General features: G+C 44.1%; 1 protein-coding gene across 4 annotated transcripts in view; it reads right to left on the bottom strand.

Moving 5' to 3' along the window:
• Positions 1-20,525, bottom strand: part of CEP112 (centrosomal protein 112) — a 296,853-nt gene that overhangs the window by 34,465 nt on the left and 241,863 nt on the right. For all 4 annotated transcript variants that reach the window (XM_070394174.1, XM_070394176.1, XM_070394175.1 and 1 more), the window contains one exon: positions 1,773-1,862. In XM_070394174.1, coding sequence (XP_070250275.1) covers positions 1,773-1,862 — 90 coding nt within the window. The remainder of the gene's footprint in view (positions 1-1,772; positions 1,863-20,525) is intronic.

The following is a 20,525-nucleotide window of genomic DNA, read 5'->3' as shown; positions in this document are numbered from 1 at the left end:
GGTGGAGCCCAGCGGCCTCAGCGAAGGAAGCCTGTGCCATGGTGCTCACACCACAGCCATCCAAGGAGCTGTTTGCATCTGGGCCCTGTCTGCTCTGCGTTCGTTTCCTCTGCTCTTTGCTGCTCTCTGCCCGTGGAGGGTTAATGCTGGCACGGGATGTTTGCTTCCCTGCCATCCTTAATACACGTACTTGCCCTGAGTCTGCTATGCAGCTTTTTTATGAACTAGAAATGTAACTTAAAACGTGTCATCAAAGGAGCAGAGGTTTGGCATTCAGATTAACGTGGGTTTGAATCCACCGTACTCTCTACTAGTTCTATGACCTTGGGCGGGTTACTCAACCCCTCCGGGTTTTACAGCTTCCGTGACATGGGGATGATAACGCTGGCCTTACATGGTTGTTATCAGGGTACATGAACTAACATGTATAACGTTTCTTGTATAGCATCTGTTATTTGGTAGGCCTTTGATAACGTATAGTTATTAATTTTGTATTCTAGTATTATCTTGTTTTGTGATTCTACTGTTGACTGTATGACAGGCCCTCTGTAATACATATATTTGTATATTCATGCATATCATACACGTGATCTATACATATTACATGGCATGTATGTTATGCTGGGTGTATGTTAGAGAGTAGGAGGGAATTATGAGGCCGTCAGTTCATTGGTATGAATACTCAGCACCGATGGGATGCTTCCGTCTACCATTCTGTGCAGTCCCCTGCCTCGAGGTCCTGTTTGTAGACACCTCCCTCCCAAGATGAAAAACATCGCCTATTAGCCTTACTTCAGTGTTTACTCTCCCCACAGGGTCAGAATGACTAACCGGACATTCCGGCACTCACTGCACTATGAGACGACAGGTAATGTGCATGAGGCGTGGTGGCACCTTGGGGAATGTGAAAAATGCTGCACCCAAGAGCTGAGGACATGCATTTATAAAGGTCCCACGGAGGCTCCTGAGCTCTCAATACATTGCTGCCTTTTTCACTTAAGTTGTCAAAATTACCCCAAAGAATAACTCATTATATCCAGAAGAACTGAATAAAAAGAATCCTGCCATTTGAAAATGAAATAGGTCATTAGCTATCATCATAGCCAGATTATTCTGGTTAAATTTGATTTATTAATATAATGGAGAGAGAGGAGAAAATTCAGTTCAAAAGAAAATGTGATTTCTGTCTCTCCATTCGAATAGGATGACACAACACACACTGCTTGCTGGCTGTGGACCCAACATCCCTCTCCCCACTTCCTGTTCAGGTTATTCTCCCTCTCCCACGTAGATCCCGGTTGGTCTAGGCTGGTATGGGTCCCCTCAGTCCTCCTGCCAGGGATTGGATATGCCAGGCAGAGCATGTGACCTGTCCTGGCCAATGAGAAGCTAGGGGTATGTGTGTAGGGGTTGTTGGGAAAGGTCTTACTCTTCAGAAGGGTCCCTAGAGGCAGACAGTCCGCTTCTGCCTCTGGATATTGCTGGGAATCATGAGAGGCCTTGGCACTGCTTTTAGGATGAAGTCAACCCAGGGGAAGAGCCACAAGAATGTTATAGAGGGAGCCAAGGCCCGAGGCTCTCTGCCCAGAGCCTGCCCTACCTACAGCCTTCTGGTTTTGTGAGGTAATAAATCTCTTTGTTGTCTCTGCCAGCCAGGAGCGGGGCATTCTGTTACGTGCAGCCAAACACCCCAGTGGAAACAGGAAACACATCAGCTCCCGCTGTGGAGAAACACACAAGCACGCGGGCGGGAGGGGGTGTGGGGGGCTTACCTGCTCCTGGGCCTCCAGCTCCCTGTGCTGCAACTTCTTCTCTGCGCATCGCACTTGGTTCGAGCGGTTTTCCAGTTCATCTCGCAAGGCCTGAAACAGCGTATGATAAACACGTAAACAGGAAAAACTAGCACCCCTGAAACAAAGGCTTTATCACCTGAACTGGCATCAAAAAGCTTCAGATCTCTAGCCTATTACTGTCATTCCAAAGAGTTCAGCAAACAAAACCAGATTTTAAATGCCAGGCCCAGATGTTTTCCACTTTAGGAATAATCAGTATAAAAAATTCCAAACTTATAAAACAGACACATTAGTGGGTGTCAATTTATTTTATAAAAACGCCTCTTACATTCCCAGCATAGAACCAGGAGCATGCAATAAAGCACAGAGCTGTTGCTAATTAAAACAGCTTTGTCGGTACACCTGCAAGGTACAGGCACACGCGGAACAGTGTTGTGACAGCTAGGAACTGTAATGCTGGACTAATGTGACACTTCAAAATTACACCATGGCAATGTGAGTAACATATGGAAACTTTAAAGGAGTTTCCCCACTACGTCATTGAGGGTGGTGTGGAATGCGAGGAACCTGTAAGAAGTGGAAGGACATGATCTCTCTCAGTTGCCAAGTAGCTGCAGGAAATAGAATTCAGGTTAATAGAGGGAACTTACAAACCACGAAGATCAGTAATTATCATCGAGTTGACTACTATTTTAAGTAAAGAGGTGAACTAGAAAAGAAACAGTCCATTTAAGCCACCTGATGTACTATAGATATAATACGCAGAAGTTTACAGTGAGCAGAACACAGGATGATAACTATAAAGATGCCAAATTCTCAAAACTAAATTCATCCAATCAAGACCACCGAGTATCTGCTGTATGTCAAGACCTATTGCGGTTAGAAAGAGCAGTGAAAGAAAACAGACAAAACAATCCCCTGCTCTCAGGAAGCCTGTACTATTGGGGGCAGATGATAAGCAAACCATAAGTATAATATATGTCAGTGGCAAGTGAGGAGACTATTAAACCTACCATTTTTTAAAATCAATATCATCAAAATAGAAGTGAAATTACAGTTGCTTTTCAAAAAGGTACCACTTCTCAAATCTGCTCACAGTTTAACTAAAGATGTAAAACATGTGACCTTCCTAAGGTTAATCAGAGAAAGCAGTATGTCTAGAAATTACTTTTATTATCTATTTAAAAAGTCAGTCTAAAAAAATTGGAGAGAAACCAAATAGTAGTCCACTTTTTAAAAAGTTGAAATGTACTAGATGAAAAGAAAATGACGGTTTATATTGGCAGCTGTTCCTGGTCTCATTTTCTGAAAAATTATTAGGCCATTAGAGTGCCAACCTCGGAATTCAACATCAGGACTATGCAAAAATGACCACAATTACTCAATAAGTACAAGCAGGAACATTCTTCTAAGTTGTGGCTTCTTTACTCAGAAGACTTCAAGTCTGACACACACAAAAATCACAACTCTTAGTTTATTCCTGAGAAAAGCCCAAGATAATTAAAGAACGGAATGTCCAACATTGGGTAAAAGCAAACACACACACACACACACACACACACCAAAAAAACAACTGCTGGAACAGTTATACTGTTTATTCTGCGAAGTTAATCCTCGCCCTGAGGTCTGCTGGTTGACTTGCATCCTTACTGAAAGGGCAGCTCTTTTCTCCCGGGCCAACCTCCCCTGGATGCCCTATAGGAAGTCCCTGGGTGCCCACTTGGAGCGCTCTGATTGGTCAGGAACAAAGAGTGACACTTTCCAGAAGAAAGTGTGACTGTCCTATTGAGCTTTCTGAGAACAGTGAGGGTATGCCACATGCTTTCAAAGGCATCAGGTTACAGGACAATTGTATTTGTTTGTATATAATATGAAAATACGTAGACCCAACGAGAGTGTAAACTATTGTTAACGGCCTTTCCAGGGAGAGGAGGAGCCCTGGTGGCTAAGGGGCCTGTGAAGGCACCTGTGACACGACGAGAGCTTTGCCATTGATTTGGGGGGAAATGTGTATTATAGTCAGTGCTCATCAACTTTGTAAACCATAAGGATTCAAACAAGCCACTCAACCTGTAGAACCATGTGCCAAGGGATCGTGTGTAGTCTTATTAAAAACCAATTTCTTGTCCAATCTCAGAGGGAAGGCAGGGTGGTGGGTGGGTGGGAAAAGATCAACCGAAGACCTTATATGCATATATGCATAACCCATGGACACAGACAAGATGGTGGTGGAGGCCTGGGGAGGGGGCAGGAGGGCTGGAAGGGGTTAATGGGGGGATGAAGGGGGCATATGTAATACTTTTAACATAAAGAGTTAAAAACAAACAAACAAAAACCAGTTTCTTTCCTATTCTGAAGGCATCACATAAACATGAAATGATGGCAGACATTTTAATAATGAATAAATGAAACAAACGTTCATTTTGATTATAAAGTGGTTAATACGATATTTCATAAAGGGAGACATCACAGAAGGGGAAATATGGTGCCATAATGATAAAAAGATATAACCAAAATGTTCCCAGGGCACAAAGCACATGGCCAGCAGGGAGGCTTTTGGACTTCGAAGTCCTGACCTTGCTCGTGGCCAGCCTCTCAGCAGCTCCACGCGTGGGGCGGGAGGGGTGTCCTCTCTGGCACGTGACCCCTCTGACCTCACTATGCTCCCCAGCAGCAACACACAAATTTGCTTCAGCTCCTAACCCACAAAATCAACACTCCAGCCTCTTACCAGAGATACATCTCAAAACCTCTACTTTCCCAAAGCCTTGGTTAAGAGAAGTTTGGAAAAATCCACTTGCCAATCAACACAGAATCAACAGAATGGGAGTCGCCCTTCTCCTGAATCCCTTGTTCAGCAGAGCCAACGCCAGTCACTCTCTTACACATTTGTTGGGCAAATTGTAGAATTGTGCCCGCCCCCCCCCCCCACCTCCTTTTCAGGGTTCACACCAGTCCTCACTGACATGAGATTTCACCTTTCACACTTATATTCTCCCTCATTTTCTTGCCAAGACTTGGCCAATGCTTGTGTCTGCAAAGCGCACAGGCTCGTTTTCCTGGGCCTGCCATACACCAAGGAGCAAAGGACAATGGATTCTTTCCTTGGCTCGGTCGCATGGAGCATGTTGCAGGTGTAAAGCGCCTGTAAGCAGAAAGACTGTGGATTAGGTTCTGCCCTGAACAGATATAAACCGGGACCCTGCAAGTTGGCCTGGTCATGAAACAGGAGGCAGATGAGCGAGCACTGGGGGAAGTGAGAAGGCGCCTTGGAGCAGCAAGGCCTGCACAGCTGAGCACGCTCACGAGAAGGAAAAAGCAGTCTCGTGTCAAGAGGCTGTTGAAAACTGGTGAAGCTGGGTGATGGGTAGATGGAGGTTCTGATACTGTTCTCCCTACTTTTGTGTGTTTGAAAGTTCCCATCATAAAAAGTTTAAAAAAAAAAGAGTAAAGCTTTTCCTGCTTAAACAACATGAAGTCGCCATATCCTTCCTTTCATGAGGTCTGAATGTACCACCTCACTTCAGAGAAAATGGCCGACTCATTCGCCATTCAGTGGGCGGGAGGGACGGAGGATTCCCCACCTGGATCCTGTGTGTGAAGGGGAGGAATTCGCCCTGTGACCTACGGAGAAGATCACTGCGAAGGGAAGGCTTGTTTATGTCCTTATGGAGTTATAATTTACAGACAGTAAAATTCCGGGTTTATTTTTTCAATAGTGATGATCTGTTTTACATTGAAAACATGTGATAGGATTTGTGTCAAAAATTATCTGTTAGGATTATAACATTTTGATGTAGACCGTCTTCCACCGCTTACCCACCCAACAACAACACCTGCTCTGCGCCTGCAGTGGAGAGACACTAATTATAAAGGGAAACGAGGGCGACTCTCATTTCAACCTAATTGCCTTTTAATAACGCCCACATTGAAGCAGCATTACTTCAACTCGGTGTACAAATGGTGCTGACAATATTTTCTGATGAGCAGGTTTCCCTTGACATGGAAAATGACACAAACAGCACATGTGTACTTTTTTCTAGGACTGTTAACTGAAAGTTAAGGGAAAACGAAGTAAAAGCAATAAACTTAGTATTTTTATGTCAGATTTGTACACTTATTATTTTTATCACAGATTAAACAACTGGGGTCCAGCAGGAAGACCCAGCTCTGTCCCCAGAGGAGGAGCTAGGAACCTAGGCCGAGGAAGGTGACACAATGGCAGAGAGTGACACTGATGCTGGGGGGTCTCACTGGCTATTTTCGAGGCCATTCTAGCTCCTGTTTTATTTCTTTTTTTAAATAGGCCAAATCTATTAACAAAAGTAACAAGTCTTCTTACTGAAATGCCAGTCGGGATTTCTTTTAACTTGATTTCTTCATTCAGACCTTCCCAGGGTGAGCAGCGAACCACAACAGGTTTACTGGTGACTCCACAGCGATGGAGAACGGGCCATCCTACCGATCCGAAGAAAACCAGACCCGCAGTTCCTGCAGGGCCACCGAGGCACTCACAACACAACAGTATCCTTTTTTTCTGTATGGCTTACATTCAGCTTTTAATTTTTTTTCCACATTCTGAGAAAGCACCTTTTTTTAAGCCCCAAAATTCAGTCTCACGATCTGGCATGAAGAAAAGGAGATTTTTGGCGGTTGGAACCCAATACATATGCTACCCTTCACAGAAAGCACATTCCTTTCAGGTGGAAACTTCTCGGTTTTGCAACAAACCATGTGGATGAGTAACTGCACTTCGATGTGAGCTATTGCTGTAGTTCTGATCAGGCTACCGAGTCACCATACAAGATAAGACTACTGCGGCCCATGTAAAAAGACAAGAGTTGTGTTGTGACCAAAGACTAAGACGCTTCATTTGTTCTCTCTTCTCTCACCTATTTTCAGTTCTCTAAAATTCCCAAACAACCTCTTTTAAAAGCCCTAAGGATGCACTTTTTAAAAAGTTCATGTTTCCTGGTCTTCGCAGAGGTTCCAGGAAAAGAAACCTTGTTATCTAAGGCTTTGATGATCTAGGGACACTGGAATCTCCTAACGCACCTCATTAACGTTTCCCGTCTCCCAGGAGACCATCCTGACAGTTCCCACGTCTCCTCTGAAAGCAGCCAGTCCCCTGCTCACCCAGACAGCTCTACTTGTGAACAAGCTCTTATCTCGGGTGGTAGAAACCTAGGATCAAGTTCAAGAACCACAGCTAGGGTTGGGGATCACAGAGGAATTTCCGCCTTCGGTCAGTGTGATAAGGGCTGACAGGAGCTCAGTCTGCGGAACAGGGGAGCTGCTCAGCCTCCTAACCACCCATGCGCCCGCCCAGGGAGGAGGGGACCCACAGCCACTCCTCTACACTTCCTTTCTCTTACCTGCCGACTGTTCACACACGCCATGCTTTGGGCCTGCAGCATCATTCCAATTTCCCTCCAACCACCCGTGAACTTCTCCTCTATTAAAACTGAAGTCGAGTCATGTCTTCCATGAAACATTTCAAATCTACATTGCAGAAAACTCCCATCTCTCAGTAAGTCGTTAAGTCCCATATGATAACATCTTTACCAACCTCTTTGCATTATGAATTTTTCTGACTTTTTTCTCATTTCAGACTCTGAGCTTCAAAGGGCAACACCCCGCCCCCCCCCTCCCCCCGCCCCCAACACACAACCCCTATATTTTTAAAGTGATAACACTTGGTAAAGTGTGGACGCTATGACAATTGTATTACTGGTGACATTGGCCAGTTACATAAAGATCAAGTTGCCTTTTATTTAAAGCAGTTGGGGTATTCCCAATAAAATTTCTCCAGAATTATCTCACCCCCCCCGCCCCCAGCTACATAACTACATTTCCCCTCCCTCTGCCCCTAGATAGAAACATCTGAGTTTTACCATCTGTCCCCTCAGATGTCAGAGGGACACTCCTTGTTTTCTCAAGATAATGCCTCTGTTGGCGTCCCAAAGGTCTGAGGGGTTGCTCACCAGCACCTGTGATCTCTCCTTTACACTGAGCCCCCCTAAGCGTGCTCACCTCTTTCCCCTGCCCCCCTGTGGCCACTGGCCTCCCTGCGTTTCCTACCTTGTATGCGAGAATGTGTGCGTGGTCCCTTTAGCACTGACATTCCTTTATTTGATGGTGGCCACTTTCTCAATCGTTTTACTACATCACCCACATTTCTCCCCATCCTAACTCCTTCCTCATCTGTGACCTGATTTAGTCTCCAACACCGAATTAAACTTGCTCTCTGAGGTGAGCATGATGCTTCTATTGACAACCCAATGCCTTTGCCACCTAAATCCTCCGTGACCTCTGTGCACTGAGCACTGTTAGGACCCTCTCCCCCGAGAAGTGTAGTCCTTCGACACCACAAAGTCCCGGTGTCCTCCTCCCTCTTCCACAGGACTCCCCCTCCTCCTCCTCTTTGCTTTTAATAGTGTATATTTCCCAAATTAGGTTCTTCACTCGTCTCTCTTGCAGATGACTGATTATTCAATCAATTTCATAAACTAATACAAGTATTTCTATCTGAGCATATACCATACCACGTGCCAGGCACTACGCCAAACACTACCTACAAAAAGCATTGAATCTAATGCGCATGACACACCTATAAAGGAATAGTTGTGACACTAGGTAAACATTGCGGAGGAAGTTTTAAGTGTTGAGTGGGAACTCGGGGAAAGCAACACGTGCTGGGGAAAGGCTAGAGAGAGAACTTCACCAAGGAGGGGCTGTGACTGGGGAATGTTTTCGGGGGGGGGGGGTTGGGGTGGAGAGGGGTCCCGGCAGGTGCCCCCAGAGGGAAGGCATGACCACAGGAACCAGTAGGGGTGCTGGTGACACAGGAGGAAGGGCAAGCACAGGATGGCCCTGAGCCCGGGGGGCTGCCTGGGGTCCCCGAGGGCCTGTGGGCAGGAGGGCTCTCCATTGCACCCTGCAGCACTGGGATCCACCACAGGCCTGAGAAGGTCAGCCTGACCACAGGAAGGCATCCAGGTGGTGGTGCAGCCCGTGGGGCAGTGAGGCCGCTGGGGGCTCCTGAAGAGTCCCAGCAGGACCCGCGGGACAGTCTACGGGACAGAACAGGGAAGCTGGTTCTCTCTCTTGTATAGGAAACCAGGCCAGGAAACTCCCCGTGCGCCTCGGGGTCATGGGTGAAAATACCAGGCACAAGCATTTTGCCAAAGTTTGGGAGGACGGAATGAGGCAAAGCATTAAACTCCAAGTAAGCGAGAGTTGGTCTGGAAAAGTCACAACTTTATCTCCGTGTAGCATTCATCGTGCAGGGACCCTGTCCGAGGCGTGCGCTCCGTCATAGCAGGGAGACCCTTAGGAGGCCGGGGGCACCAGCCGGTGAACTTGAGATGGTGAGAGGCCATGGGCTGGGGGTCACCAGAGGCAGGTCATGGGGCTGGGAGCAGAATGAATGTACCAGGCACGGGAGGAGTTTCTCAGAGTCACCAGGGGCTCTCAGGACGGGTGGCTGGGTGCTTTGCAGTAACCAAGGCAGGGAACACAATAGAATTAAAATATATGAAAGGAAGAGAAAAAATAACTTTTTGTGGGACACCAGCTCAACAGCAATGGAAAACCAACAACCTGGCCATCAGAGTGTGGTGCCAACACTGGAACAGCGGAAGAGGTAACAGCATTGGGGCAGCAAGATGGTGAGTTCAGTTTCAGAGCCACTGAGCTTGAATGTCTCTCACGACACGCAGGTGTCCCGGCCCAGTGGGCACGAAACACCGGCTCCAACCAGGGCTTTCTGGCTGACACTTTGATTCCAGACCAGAGACAGGAACTTCATTGCTTTAAGCCACCCAAGGTTTTGATCCTTTGTTATGGCAACCTTAGGAAACTGAATACACAGGAATAAACTTCCCTTGTTTTACACTTTTTTTTTTTCTGTGAAACACACACACACACACACAGACACACACACACACAGGTGTTTTATACTACTCAGTTCTAGACCTCGTTTATTCATGGAAGGGCAATGGCCTTCTGATCATGAGACAGTCGGGACAATGGCATGGGGAGCATTACTCCTGCTGCATTTATTCACCTGTACTTTTATAGCTTTGCGTATGCAGTGATATTGGGGCATAGAGGGAGTCATTGCGGCAGAATGCTGGCACACTCTCAGTGGTGGAGAGAAAGCCCGCGGCTGTAGGTGAGCCTGTCTCTGGCACCTTCAAGTTCAGATAGGGGGTGGAAATTTTATACGCCAGATAAAGTGCTTTTCTTTTTTCCAACCTTAGGATACTGTGCTATCCAGAGCCAATACTTATGAAAGAAGAAGTTTAAAAATTTCCATTTAAACCACTTAGAAGGAGAGGATTTACTAAGATCCTGTTTAATGTTCAGCTGACACATTGTCAAAAACATTTATCACGCAACCTTTTGAAGTTGCTTCCACTCCATGTTAGTTATTAAAGCTTAGATTGCAGTTAGTTATCCACAGCAAAGCGGACACGTGAGGGTGCGTGGCCAGACGATCAGGCTGATTTCTGAACGAAGCAACATTAAATTCTCCTGATCAGAAAGACCTGTGACCTCATTTTCACGCTGAATGCGCAATACTGCTGATGTCTGAAATCACCTCTCCGTGGACCCAGAAACAATGGGGGTGAGGGACCTGGAAATTTCATTTATGGTTCCTCATGCTCCAATTGGTAGGAATCTTTAACTATACTAACATGCTACTCTAAGCCAGCCTGTCCTCTGAGTGCAAATTGGGAAAAAGTGACCCACATTATTGAGATTTCTCGGCAACTTAATTCCTAATATAAATTTCTTCACATTGAGAATACCTCCAGTTCCCAATTTTGCAAGAGGAATCAAAACTCTTTATAGACAATTCCACTAGATAATGCTCTTTACAGGCCATGTGATAGGCATCGTATTGAAAGCAGAGAGTCGGGTAGGACATGGTCTGACCTCCTAAGGAGCTCGCAGTATCACAGAAGGTACGTGATAAGGACAAAAAGCAGAGGAGCACAGTGAGTGTCTTAAGCATCCAATTGAGAGAACAAACGGAAAAGGGAAGGGCAGAGGAAGAAGTTCAAGGGCACCACAGGAAGCGCAGATAAACGCAGAATGTGGGACATTCTACAGGACAACCAGGACAACAGCGGTTCTGCAAGAAGTCCACAGCATGGAATAGAGAGCGGGGGAGGGTCTGCTTCAGGCGGAAAAGACAATATTGATAACAACCCAATGTAATGCTTGCTGTTGTTTGGATCCAGATTCAGACAATCAACTCAAAACGGCATCTGAAAGTCCACTGGTGATTCCTAAAACGAAACAGCTCTTAGGTGACACCAAATGATAACTGTGGATTTTCTAGTCCGACATCGGCACTGTGGCTGCGTGAGTAATGCCCACGTTTTCTAAGAGCGTCTGGGATGCAGAGGGTAAGATGACATGAGGTCTGGAATGTGCTTTAACACACTTAGCCTAGAGAAAAGGTGATGTAATATGGCCGAACCCGGATAACTGCTGGAGTGGGAGGTAAGTACTTGGGAGTGCATAGTACCAGACTCTCCACTCTTGGGCATGTTTGAAAATTTCCATAATAAAACTGAAAAAAAAGCCCGTATACAATAAAATGATAGGGGGGAGCACAAGGAGACGAAGGAAGTCTTCAGGTGGAAGGTGGCCTGGGGGAGACCCAGGATCAGAGCTACCATTTGACAGGCGGAAGGTGGGGAAGGGAGAGAACTGCCTGCCCAGGAAACAGCATTTGCAGAGGTAAATACCAGGGTGTACATAGCAAAAGACATGCAGTCCACGGGGCAGCTCCTAGAATGTGGGAAAGAGAGGCGGGTCCGAGCACTGCGGCCTTGAACGCCAAGCTGAGTTCCCACGGAATTTGGTGAAGAGGAGAGGGACTTTTGTGCAATGCCTACACTCAACAAAGAGACCCAGAATTACTTCCTGGGATCAGTAACACGCGTCCCAGGCTTAGCAGGCACAAATTTGGACACATCATCAGTTCTCCTTTCTTCCCTTCCCCGGAGTCCCACCCTCACTTAACGTTTGGTACCAAGAGCTCCCTGTGCTCCCCGGAGCAACTCCTGAGATGCTGCAAGTGACAGAAACCAGGGCATGAAGTGAGTGTTCTTGCCCTCATAGGCTAATTATACCCCCCCCCCCCCCCGCAACTCATGGATAAGGCATACAGAAGATGAATATTAGGACAAAAAATTAATACCTCTCTTTCCACTTCTTCTAAGTCTCTGTGGAGGCTGAAATATTCTGTATTTATATGTCAGGTGGAAAGTAGCCTGGAGAAAATGTCTAATAGAGCTTACATCTCAGGCAGGAAGAGTTCCAAAGCCTTTTGAACTCTGGCGCATTAAAATGCCTGCAGAAATAGTCTAAATCAGGACAGGTTACCCTCATCACCGCCCTCCTCCATCCGACTGGCAAAGCCAGGCAAACGTGTAATTTCTGCTGCGCCATGAAACCCTTCAAAGGGGTTGGAGCAACAAAAAAGCCTTCTGCTCTCTCACCAGCAAATGTAAATAGTGACCAAAATAGTAGTAGAAAGTAAGTTGGGTTAGACTTGCCCGGGCCCTGCTCTAGTTTTCACTTTTGGTGAGAAGTGAGCAAGGCTGTCCCTGAGTAGATGGCTCCGAGTGACATTCAAAAGCAAGGCCCGATGGGCTCTGAGCTGAGCCATCGGCGACACAGAACCATAGGGAAGCTTGTGTTCATGCCAAAGGCCACCTGTGCCAAGCTGAACTAGCTAAGGCCGGGCCAGGAAGGAGGTGAGCACTGGGCACACAACCCTGAAAGGCAGACTTAAGGCACAAAATAAATGGGAAACACACCTTTAGTATTAAAAGCATACTATACCACCAACCCCAACCACACCACAACCTCCATGCATCAATCATTCTCACTATTCCCTGTGTTTTTCTGGTTTCTGAGCTTTATACTAAGGTCAGGAGATGATATGTGGCAAGTGAGTGTCCTGGTGGCCACGGAAATGCATAATATGTGAGTAGAGTATGGCTTTCTAGCTAGTGGTCTCGGGTGTTACCAGGTATGCAGACAATTAGAACCTGCTTCTGTAATTAAAATTATTACGTGGCCTTCTGAAATTGCTGTTTTTATTTTAGGGAACTACAAGACCAAATCTGCAAAGGATACAAATTATATTAACTTTAGAAACAAAAACATAAGAAAACTCTAAATATAGCCCTTTAAGAAACACCTATACTGTCTGAAAAACAATTTACAAGTTATTTTCAGAGCAATACCAAATTGTGGTGAGACACATTGATTCTTACAAAACACACTCTGGTGATGGCAAAAATTCATGAATATAGCCCATTTCTATCCCTCAGATTCTTTAATAACTATTATTTCTTTCCATATGAAGTCAATTTTCTTTCCTTCTCTCCTAAGTTCCTCTGCGAGGAGCTAAGGACATCTCAAGCGCCTCTTCTCTCGAATCCTGGCCACCGGTAACCTGTATATGCCAGCTTCTTGGCCATCCTGGTGACGGAGGTTTTGGCTGTCTGTTCCCTAAACCCCGAATACCTTCCTCGCCTAAATCAGACAACATCCTCTCCCTCCCCCTCTTCAAAAAGGATTCGATGTTCCCAAGAAAAGGTGTCCTTTTGAGCTCTAAACATAATCTCTCTCTCCGTAAATATACAGGATATACACACATAGATATTTCTGTCCATGTGTAAGTATATAACTTTCTTAAGTAATTCTGATTGTTATATCTATTTTACTTTCAATGAGCCAGATAACTTATGACATTCTCTTTTTGTGTCTATATAATGTCATTTTTACCATCGCTTGATAATATTGGCTATTTGCATGCAGATGAACGTTGCCTAATAGTCCACACATCCTTCAGTTTACTCATCCCCCACCTGTGATTCAGAGTGTGACCCAGTCCTAGCCTCCCCCTTTCCCAACTTCTACAATATGACCTCAGTGTGCCCATGAATGAGCCACCTGTGTCCCTAGTCATCCTCTTAGTCCCTCCACGTCCTCTCCTCTGAAAACTTGAACCTCACTTCCATTTTGACAACCCGTTCCACTGCCATATATATGCATTCTCTTACTATGTAGAATTGGGGTATGTCTGAAGTCTTAAATTAAGCCATCCATATGCTGGCCTAGTACAAGGAATGGCCTCATTACAGATTTATATACAAGGAAACGGTGGGTGTATGTACCCAATAAAAACAGTACCCTCTGGCTGACGTAGCAGGGAGCAGTGGAAGGTGAGGGTGGATAGTTGAGCTGTCTTGTGTTTCACTGGGCAGGGGCACTAACTGAAAGCTCTCAGGTAGGGGACAATATGACTGGGTTTGCTTAGATACATGGCTGGTTTATTGCTCTAGACATACATGAAGGAGCTGGATGAGAGGGAGCAATGAGACTCAGGAAGAGTCCATGGGAGAAGAAATCAGCACAAAAACTGGATTGAGGTAACAGTCATAGAAAGAAAAGGGTGAATTTAAGCCAGAAAAAACTGACTGTGTAGGAAGGAAGCAAGGAAGGGAAACAGTCAACTGAGGGGCTTGGTGTAACTGAAGTCGTGAGCAGCAAGAGGGGGAGGAAACAGGTTGAGGTCTAGATGCCAAGAGGTCATCCACGGGGGTGTCTGTCCGGTCTGGAACTCGAGGGGACCTAGGGCCAGGGTTCAGTTGTGACTCTTCTGCAGAAGAACAGAGCTGAGATTGTAGGAGAGAACGAGTTTGCTGAGGGACAAAGAATAGAGGACATCACAGAGCGCTGGTGCAGGATTTCTGCTTAGAGCTCCTGAAGAGAAAAGAGCCACAGACCACAGGAGGCATCCAAGGGTGGGATCTGGGGGCTTCAGGAAGGAGAGACCGTCAGGGAGGCCGTTAGCAGAGTTGAATGCTGTTCCGGGGAGTTGGGGGAGAGTCATGACTGACAGCATACTTGTCATCACCATCATCACTATCACCATCACAGTAACAACTCCTACTAAATCACTACTACTATTGGCGATATTAAAGTAGGATGATGATCATTTCTAAAAATGTGGTTCTATTAGTTGATAGATGTACATGCCACATTCATTTCTTCATTCAACAAGAATTAACTGAGTGCTTGCTATTTGCCAAATACTGAACTGGGCACTGGGCACAGAAATGAATGTCTGGTGAGAAAGCAGAGGGAATAGGCCCAACCCTACTTCTGTCCGGATCTGGGGCTGTATGAGGTGGAGGGGAACGTGGTCTAGGTGGGGGAAACTAGGCTGAGTCACAAATTTGTTTCTAGGGAAAGAACTGAATCTGAAAAAGATTAACCTTTAAGTATCTGAACTGTTATATTATGCTAATTGTACCAGGAGATCCATCTACCACTCATAACAATGTTTTTGTTGGAAAATGTGTTCAGAGTTTCCATTTGGGATGTAGGAACACATTTCCCCTTACAACAGTCTTGTAGTGAAATCAGTTAAAAATGTGGGGGTAATGGTGGAAATGAGAAGAGGGGATTAGGAGACTCGTAGGAGAAAAACAATGAGAGGGCGTGATGGCATAAGGGGCATTTCAGGAATGATACGATTCTGGGCTGGACACCAGGCAGGGCAGGAGTGTTCCAGGAAATGGAAGACCGGGAGCCATGCTATGATCACAGGTCTGGATTCTAGTAATTTATTATCGCTATAACCCTTTATAAAAACTGCACTTCATACCTACAGAAGCCAGGATCTCTAAACAATAGTGCAAATGATTCAAGCTGGAAGACATTCTCAGCTGCAATGAAATTCATATTTACAAGTTCCATTCTATTTAATTCCTAGAAAAGTGCTATTAACCTTTATGGCTCAGCTCTCACTGGGAAATACAATTTCCGCAGCAAAATAAATATGTATATTTTAGGACTTCTTCCTGCAACACACTTAAAAGTCTTTCCTATGAAGTTTGAAGCTTGCCTGGTCCCTGGACCGGCCTTTCAAGGGTGCCAGGGGCCTCAGGCAAGTGGCCGGATGGGCAGGTGTGGCTCACTCTCACACTCTTAGAACTGTAATGATCTCACAGATAGAAGGACAGGTTAGTCCCAGAAGAGAGAGAAGAACTCCAAAAGGACACTAGAAATGGAACAAAAATAAGGTTTTGAAACTCATTTGATGATTTTCAAAATGCCGTATTTTGTTTTTTTTTTTTTTTTTTAATTTTTCGCTTAAAGTATTACAAAGGGTATTACATAAGTATCCTTCCCCCCCCCCCTTGACAAACCCCTACCCTCCCTTACCCCCCAGTGTCTTATGTCCATTAGTTATGCTTATATGCATGCATACAAGTCCTTCGGTTGATCTCTTACTCCCCTCCCTCCTGTCCCCCAACTCTCTCTGGCCTTCCCACTGCAGTTTGACAATCAGTTTGAGGCAGCTCTGCCTCTGTATCTATTATTGTTCAAAAGTTTGTCATGGTCTTTATTATCCATGAATGAGTGAGATCATGTGGTATTTTTCCTTCATTGACTGGCTTGTTTCACTTAGCATAATGCTCTCCAGTTCCATCCATGATGTTGCAAATGGTAGGAGTTCCTTCTTTTTAACAGCAGCATAGTATTCCATCGTGTAGATGTACCACAGCTTTCTAATCCATTCATCTACTGATGGGCACTTAGGCTGTTTCCAGATCTTAGCTATGGTGAATTGTGCTGCTATGAACATCTGGGTGCATATATCCTTTCTGATTGGTGTTTCTGGTTTCTTGGGATATATTCCTAGGAGTGGGATCACAGGGTCAAATGGGAGTTCCATTTCCAATTTTTTGAGGAACCTCCATACTGCCTTCCATAGTGGCTGCACCAGTCTGCATTCCCACCAGCAGTGCACAAGTGTTCCTTTTTCTCCACATCCTCTCCAGCACTTGTCGTTTGTTGATTTGTTGATGATGGCCATTCTGACAGGTGTGAGATGGTACCTCATTGTTGTTTTGATTTGCATCTCTCGGATGATTAGTGACTTTGAGCATGTTTTCATATGTCTCTTGGCTTTCTGAATGTCCTCTTTTGAAAGGTGTCTATTTAGATCCTTTGCCCATTTTTTGATTGGATTGTTTATCTTCTTTTTGTTAAGTTGTATGAGTTCCCTATAAATTTTGGAGATTAAGCCCTTATCAGATATGACGTTGGCAAATATGTTTTCCCACGAGGTGGGTTTTCTTGTTGTTTTGTTGATGGTTTCTTTTGCTGTGCAGAAGCTTTTTATTTTGATGTAGTCCCATTTGTTCAGTTTCTCTTTAGTTTCAACTGCCCTAGGAGCTGTATCAGTGAAGAAATTGTTTTGGCATATGTCTGAGATTTTGTTGCCTTTGTATTCTTCTAGAATTTTTATGGTTTCCTGTCGTACATTTAAGTCCTTTATCCATTTTGAGTTTATTCTTGTGTATGGTGTAAGTTGGTGGTCTAGTTTCATTTTCTTGCATATGTCTGTCCAATTTTCCCAACACCATTTATTGAAGAGACTATCTTGGCTCCATTGTATGTTCATGCCTCCTTTGTCAAAAATTAATTGAGCATATTGGTTCGGGCTAATTTCTGGACTCTCTATTCTATTCCACTGATCTATATGCCTGTTCTTGTGCCAGTACCAGGCAGTTTTGAGAACAGTGGCTTTGTAATACAGCTTGATATCTGGCATTGAGATCCCACCTACTTTGTTCTTTCTCAGGATCGTTGCAGCTATTCTGGGTCTTTTTTTATTCCAGATGAATTTTTGGAGAGTTCGTTCTAGATCTGTGAAGAAGGCCATTGGTATTTTAATGGGAAGTGCGTTGAATGTATAGATTGCTTTGGGTAGTATGGACATTTTAATGATGTTGATTCTACCAATCCAAGAACATGGTATGTTCTTCCATCTGTTTATGTCTTCCTCTATCTCTTTTTTCAACGTCCTGTAGTTTTCTGAGTAGAGGTTTTTAACCTCTTTAGTTAAGTTTATTCCTAGGTATCTTAATTTTTTTGGTGCGATGGTAAATGGGATTGTTTTTCTGATCTCCCTTTCTGAAAGTTCACTATTGGTGTATAGAAATGCCTCAGATTTCTTGGGGTTAATTTTGTATCCTGCTACATTGCCAAATTCATGTATTAAGTCTAGTAGCTTTTTGATGGAGTCTCTAGGGTTTTGTATGTATAATATCATGTCATCTGCAAATAAGGACAGTTTTACTTCCTCTTTTCCAATTTGGATGCCTTTTATTCCTTCTTCTTGCCGAATTGCAATGGCTAATACTTCCAGTACTATGTTGAACAGGAGTGGTGAGAGTGGGCATCCCTGTCTTGTTCCTGTTCTTAGGGGAAATGGTGTTAGTTTTTGTCCATTGAGTATGATGTTGGCTGTGGGCCTGTCATATATGGCTTTTATTATGTTGAGGTATGATCCTTCTATTCCCACCTTTCTGAGAGTTTTTATCAAAAATGGGTGTTGGATTTTGTCGAATGCTTTTTCTGCATCAATTGATATGACCATGTGGTTTTTTTCTTTCAATTTGTTTATGTGATGTATCACATTTATTGATTTACGGATGTTGTACCATCCTTGCATCTCTGGGATGAATCCTACTTGGTCATGGTGTATGATCCTTCTGATGTACTGCTGGATCCGATTTGCTAAGATTTTGTTGAGGATTTTGGCATCTATGTTCATGAGGGATATTGGCCTGTAATTCTCTTTCATTGTGATGTCTTTACCTGGTTTTGGTATTAGGGTGATGCTGGCTTCATAGAATGAGCTTGGAAGCGTTCCTTCCTCTTGAATTTTTTGTAGTAGTCTGAGGAGGGTAGGTTTTAGTTCTTCCTTGAATGTTTGGTAGAACTCCCCTGTGAAGCCGTCTGGCCCTGGGCTTTTGTTTGCTGGAAGCTTTCTGATGACTGCTTCAATTTCTTCCATAGTTATTGGCCTATTGAGGTTTTTAGATTCTTCCTGATTGAGTTTTGGAATGTTGTATTTTTCTAGGAATTTGTCCATTTCCTCCAGGTTGTCCAGTTTGTTGGAGTAGAGTTGCTCGTAGTATTGTTTAACAATCATTTGTATTTCTGTGGGGTCTGTTGTTATTTCGCCTCTATCATTTCTGATTTGGTTTATTTGGGACCTCTCTCTTTGCTTCTTGGTGAGCCTGGCTAGGGGTTTGTCAATCTTGTTTATCCTTTCAAAGAACCAGCTCTTGGTTTCATTGATTTTCTGTATTGTTTTTTTGGTCTCTATTTCATTGATTTCTGCTCTAATCTTTATTATCTCCTTCCTTCTGCTCACTCTGGGGTTTTCTTGTTGCTCTCTTTCTAATTCTTTGAGTTGTAGAGTTAGATGATTGACTACCATTTTTTCTTGTTTTTTGAGATAGGCCTGTAGAGCTATAAACTTTCCTCTCAGGACTGCTTTCATTGTGTCCCAGAGGTTTTGGATTGTTGTGTTTTCATTGTCATTAGTGTCCAGGATGTTTTTAATTTCTTCTTTGATGTCATCGGTAACCCAATCAATATTTAATAACATGCTATTCAGCTTCCAAGTGTTTGAGTATTTTGGGTTGGTTTTATTGTAGTTTATTTCTAACATTATGCCATCGTGGTCTGAGAAGAAGCTTTTTATGATTTCAATCTTCTTGAATTTGTGGAGACTTTGCTTGTGACCCAATATGTGGTCTATTTTTGAATATGTCCCATGAGCACCTGAGAGGAATGTATATTCCGCAGCTGTGGGGTGAAGTGTTCTGAAGATGTCAATTAAGTCCATCTGATCTAGTGAGTCATTTAGGATTGCTGTTTCTTTGCTGAGTTTTTGTCTAGTGGATTTATCCAGTGATGTCAGTGGTGTATTAAAGTCCCCTACTATGATTGTATTGTTGTCGATCTCTCCCCTGATATCTTCCATAAGTTTTCTTATGTATGTGGGTGCTCCTGCATTGGGTGCATATATGTTTACCAGGGTTATATCTTCTTGTTGTATTGATCCCTTTAGTATTATGAAGTGGCCTTCCTTATCTCTGGTTATGGCCTTCACTTTGAGATGTATTTTGTCAGATATAAGTATTGCTACCCCAGCTTTCTTTTCCTTTCCATTTGCGTGAAAGATATTTTTCCATCCCTTCACTTTCAGTCTGTGTGAGTCCCTTCTAATGAGGTGGGTCTCTTGTAGACAGCAGATGTATGGGTCATGTTTTTTTATCCATTCAGCCACTCGATGTCTTTTGGTTGGAGCATTTAGTCCATTTACATTTAAAGTTATTATTGAAAGGTATTTGTTTGTAGCCATTTCTTTTTTGTGTGTGTGTATGTGGCTGTTTTCTTTCTGAGCTTGATATTTCTTCTTTTTACACCAGTCCCTTTAGCATTTCTTGCATGGCTGGCTTGGTGGTGATAAACTCCCTTAGCCCTTTTTTGTCTGTGAAGCTTCTTATTTCCCCTTCAATTTTGAATGATAGCCTTGCTGGATAGAGTATTCTTGGATTCAGTCCTTTGCTTTGCATCACTTTGTAGATTTCCGTCCATTCTTTTCTGGCCTGATGTGTTTCTGTTGAGAAATCATTTGATAATCTAATGGGAGATCCCTTGTATGTTACTTTCCGTCTCTCTCTTGCAGCCTGTAAGATTCTCTCTTTATCCTGAACATTTGCCATGGTAATTATGATGTGTCTTGGTGTGGGTCTTTTCGGGTTCACCTTGTTTGGAACTCTCTGGGCTTGTGTGACTTTTTTCTTCCCCACCTCAGGGAAGTTT

The sequence above is a fragment of the Myotis yumanensis genome, unplaced genomic scaffold (genome assembly GCF_028538775.1).
Source record: "Myotis yumanensis isolate MYYU_CA2020_CCGP unplaced genomic scaffold, mMyoYum1.0.hap1 SCAF_16, whole genome shotgun sequence".
Lineage (NCBI taxonomy): Eukaryota > Metazoa > Chordata > Mammalia > Chiroptera > Vespertilionidae > Myotis > Myotis yumanensis.
The sequence above is the reverse complement of the archived record's forward strand: the minus strand, read 5'-3'. Positions and strand labels throughout refer to the sequence as shown.